We start from the raw sequence: 4,320 nt of genomic DNA on the forward strand, positions 1-4,320 counted from the left end.
TGCAAGACATCCTAACAATAGAAATATGGATCAGAGGAGAACCATGGATTAAGGGACTACTCATCAGATTAAAGCTCAGTCATCCTCCTGATATCATTCACTACTGGAGAAGGGCATCCACAAGTCTTCATATAAAATCTGAAACCATGTTTTTTAGAACATGGGTTGGAACAGCTGCATCACCCAAATCACGGAATAATGGTGGCAAAGCCTACCTTTTTATAGCCAAACATGCCAGGTTTATGGCAACAAAATGCTCATTGTTTATTGGACGTATCCTTGAGGAGTATTACCTCTAAAATTTTAGTGCAGAATTTACTTTGAAAAGAATCTGTGAAATCTTTGCTTACTGACAAACTTATCATTAGTTATCACTGGAAGATTTATTGAGGTATATACTCCCGGTTGCTATGTAACATGGTAATACATTATTTTGTCGATGTGGACATTTGCCTTTCAACTGCTTAAGGATTAACTATACTTTTGTTTAGAAATACAATTTAAGTTTCAAATACTATTGTGTCATAAGCAGGGTAGATTGACTATTCAGTCAAGTATGATATCACCTTAATATAAAGAAAAATACGATCTCATCTTCTGTTGTGCTGGCAGTTGATTACAGTAGCTTGCCAATTCATTGTGATAATATGATGTACACAATCCAGCTTTCATACATCTCTAGAACTGATCAAATTGCTGATCCTATTTGATCATTTCTGTAGAGATGGATGATTGTATCAATTTGTTGAACATATTTAACCTTTTATGGTATATGCATCTTAGTGTTAAAAGTTGAAGAACTTTTTCTTGGAGGGAAGTTATTTCATAGGACATGTATTTACCATTCCTCTAAAATTTAGAAGTAAATTACACATAATTGTTACTTTAAGCTTTTGACTTGGGGATTTCACATCTCAAAAGATAGAGAGATGTAGGTAGATAGAGAGAGGAAAAGATTATCTCTGTCTTGATCTCACAGTTTGCAATTCGAAGTTTTAACATGAATGGAATAACAATTGGATGGCTAACTCTTGGAAGTCCCACAACATCTGCAAGCACTAAATGCCATAATATATTTAGAACAAACTCCTCAGCCCTTCACATAAATTCCCGTCCTATTAGGTGCTATACAATGTAAATTTATACATTGAGTTGGCAAGAAGCTTTCCTGCTGGAATTATCTGTTTGGTTTTGGGTGGGGGTGCAATGGGGGAACCATGCAATGCACATGTACTGACTCGATGAACTTGATAAGATGGTTGCCAACTACCAACGAAATCAGGAAAGGACATATCATAACCCATATCTAAGACTGGCCCACAATGATATAGAAACAACTAAAAAATAATTTATGTTTATTGTGATGGGTACCGTTTGCCTAAATTTCATGATTCAAAAGCATTTGCATGTCATGTAAGAAAAGATATTTAATCGCCAAGATGACGGTACAATCAGACCACTTCCAAATGTGTTGTTTTGATTGTTAGGATCACTGAGATCACACTGCTTGATCTTATGTCTATTGTCTAGGTGGTGATACCATAGCAAGAAGTAACTCGAACATCTAAATCCTTCTTTCCTGGTCTTCTCCTTTATGTCTGTCATCAATAGTAGAACATTATGAGTATGCACATGATAACCATTTATATTTCTAGTGTTTGCATCTTTAAGTAAATACTGCAAGTCAACATGAACATTTTAAAAGAGAAGCTATTGATTGTTTGTTGCCACTGCAGTGGTTTGAGTATTAGGTAATAACAGACCCAAAGGATATTGTTCTGTTTAGAAAATAGAACATGGGAAGCTACCTCAGATTTCAGCCTACCTAACCTGTTGAAAAAGTGGAACTCAGGTGATGGAAAAGCACATTTCTTCATTAACCTTTTTTGTTGGAAACTTTTAGGTGGTGTTCTGTCTTATGGCCTATCCAAAGATCTTCCATGTGCAACTCATTAAAAAACTGCAGTGTATCATCCAGTTGAAGATATGACCTTCCAATTTAGCTTAACATTTAGGATGAGTTGCTTGCAGGGATTTGAGGGCCAAAGTTGTTGAGAAAGGACTCATGGGACTCATTATTAAATGTTAAACTAGATGCATTGTGAAGGCCAAAATAAGTTGCTATCATAATAAGAATCAGGGGCAATCAAACACCTCAAAATGCTAAAGCAAAAACTTGGTGTGCAAGGAATGTTACTAGCAAAAAATCCAGCATCAGAGAATGAAAAATGTTTCTTGAAGTTATTCAGTTGGTATGTGAATTGTGTATTTTAGAATAGAACAATAGATTTGGAGTTTTTGAAGTCACTGATCTGCCCAAATTATTTTGCATATATTTTAGATGATTTCTGAAACTAAAGATAATTCTCTGCCTTTTAATTACATGTAAATCTATGGAAGAAACTTTTTTCTCATGTTTGTTGCATCGTTCAAGTGTATATATTAACTTGTCAATTGAGCCAGAAAGATGTTTGTGGTATTTCTGACTGTTGCTCCCAGAACATGATAAAACATTATCGATGTATGATATGTCATCACAATATGTTTTTTACATCGAGGCACAACTATTTTGTATTTTCCGGCTTAGTAGCTACATGACTAAGTGCCAACTGGTGTTTGCAATTCTGTTTTAGTGTGTAACTAAATGTTCAGTAACTTTTTGTATGTAGATTTAGAACCCCATAGCTGATCACTACATGCGTCCTCTTCATGGAGCCCATCATGAGACAACAAGAGGATAAAGACATGGACAGCAGGATCCTTGCCTGATAACCTCAATTCAGATAAGGGAGGATGGGTGTTAGGTGATTGCTTTTTGATGTCTGTGGTGTGGGGAAAGCTTGGCTACTGCTATGCTCACAAAGGGGGTTACCATGGATAAGGTTGAAGTTTCTTAGTTGCATCTCTCCACTCTTTATCAAGTTTGGTTACCTACCTTCCGCACATCACGGCTTGTTGCCTCTCATCCACACCCACATGCACTGCATATGACTGGGCAAACCCTCGAGTGCTTCACACACAGCTTCAATTAACATTGCAGAAACCAGACCCTTAATAGGTCAAGTAAACAACCATTTATGATCCTGTTTGTTTTCTTTTATGCACTCAATAAATACTTGGAAATAAGAAATGGCAAACATTCTTTAGATTACTACTTTATCTGCTTGTAATTTTACAAAATGGAAGAAGAAAAATGAAGTGGAGTAAGACTGACTATTGGATAACTAATATAGCCTTTTTCATTTCATCCTAGGCTTTTGCAGACTTCTCACTCCGTTGCCGAATCTGTGATCCCAAGCTGCAGCTGAAATGAAGGCTCTCGACGAAGAAGAGGAGGGCTGATGCAGAGCTCCAAATTAAGGTCGGGACACTTGGGGGCTTGTTGCCGCTGTGCCGATGACTCGTCACTGCTACTCTGCTGCTGCTGTAGTTGTTGCTTCTCTTCTTTCCTCTGCGATGAGATTGCGATGGTTGATGGCGCACGCTCGTCGATCGGCCGGTGAGTTATAGGGTCCACACCTCTGCTCAATAACTTCCTCCTGATGTGTGTGTTCCAGTAGTTCTTTATCTCGTTATCTGTTCTCCCCGGCAGTCTCGCGGCTATCAGTGACCATCTGTGTTAAGAGTTAGGATCTATACGTAGGTTAGGAGCCTTCCGCGTGAGGCATACACAGAGGTGCTAAAGCTTACCTGTTGCCCAGTAGACGGTGGAGGTTGACGATGGTCTCATCCTCTTCCTGGGTGAAGTTGCCGCGCTTGAGGTCGGGGCGGAGATAGTTGATCCAGCGGAGACGGCAGCTCTTGCCGCACCGCAGGAGGCCGGCGGCCCTCGGGAGGGTACGCCATCCGCCCTCGCCGTGGGCTCGGATGTGGGCGATGAGGCGCTCGTCCTCTTCCTTGGTCCAGGCGCCCTTGTTGGTGTGAGCTTTCTCACAGCATGGAGACCTCCCCATGTTCCTCTGTCTCTCTCTCTCTCTCTCTCTGGCCCTCTCTATTCTCTCTCTTGGTGTTCTCCCTATATAACCAACGAGTTGGTGAGAGAGAAAGAGGGAGATTTCTGACGTCATGATACCATCCACTTGTAGCGAGAGTGGAAAAGGGAACGGGCACATGAAGGATGCGTATAATCGTGGAGTTGGGAGTTCGGTAAGCAACAAACAATGGCTGGCACCGTTGCGGGTCAGATCTTTTTCCCCTCCCCTCACTTGCACATGTTGATGCGTTATGTCAACGTGCCTCACTCGGATCAGAGTCAAAACGTTGCATGCTGATTAGGTTACATATACACAAATACATTGGTTGACTAAATCTACTTCTATT

General features: G+C 40.2%; 1 protein-coding gene across 1 annotated transcript; it reads right to left on the reverse strand.

Moving 5' to 3' along the window:
• Positions 1-3,130: 3,130 nt before the first annotated feature.
• LOC135627384 (myb-related protein Zm38-like) lies at positions 3,131-4,046 on the reverse strand. Its single transcript, XM_065133466.1, has 2 exons — positions 3,691-4,046; positions 3,131-3,614 (listed from the first exon to the last, which is right to left on the reverse strand). The coding sequence occupies exons 1-2, from the start codon at positions 3,951-3,953 to the stop codon at positions 3,269-3,271; spliced, it is 609 nt and encodes a 202-aa protein (XP_064989538.1). The 5' UTR covers positions 3,954-4,046; the 3' UTR covers positions 3,131-3,268.
• Positions 4,047-4,320: the final 274 nt, after the last annotated feature.

The sequence above is a fragment of the Musa acuminata genome, chromosome BXJ2-11 (assembly GCF_036884655.1).
Source record: "Musa acuminata AAA Group cultivar baxijiao chromosome BXJ2-11, Cavendish_Baxijiao_AAA, whole genome shotgun sequence".
NCBI classification, from domain to species: domain Eukaryota; kingdom Viridiplantae; phylum Streptophyta; class Magnoliopsida; order Zingiberales; family Musaceae; genus Musa; species Musa acuminata.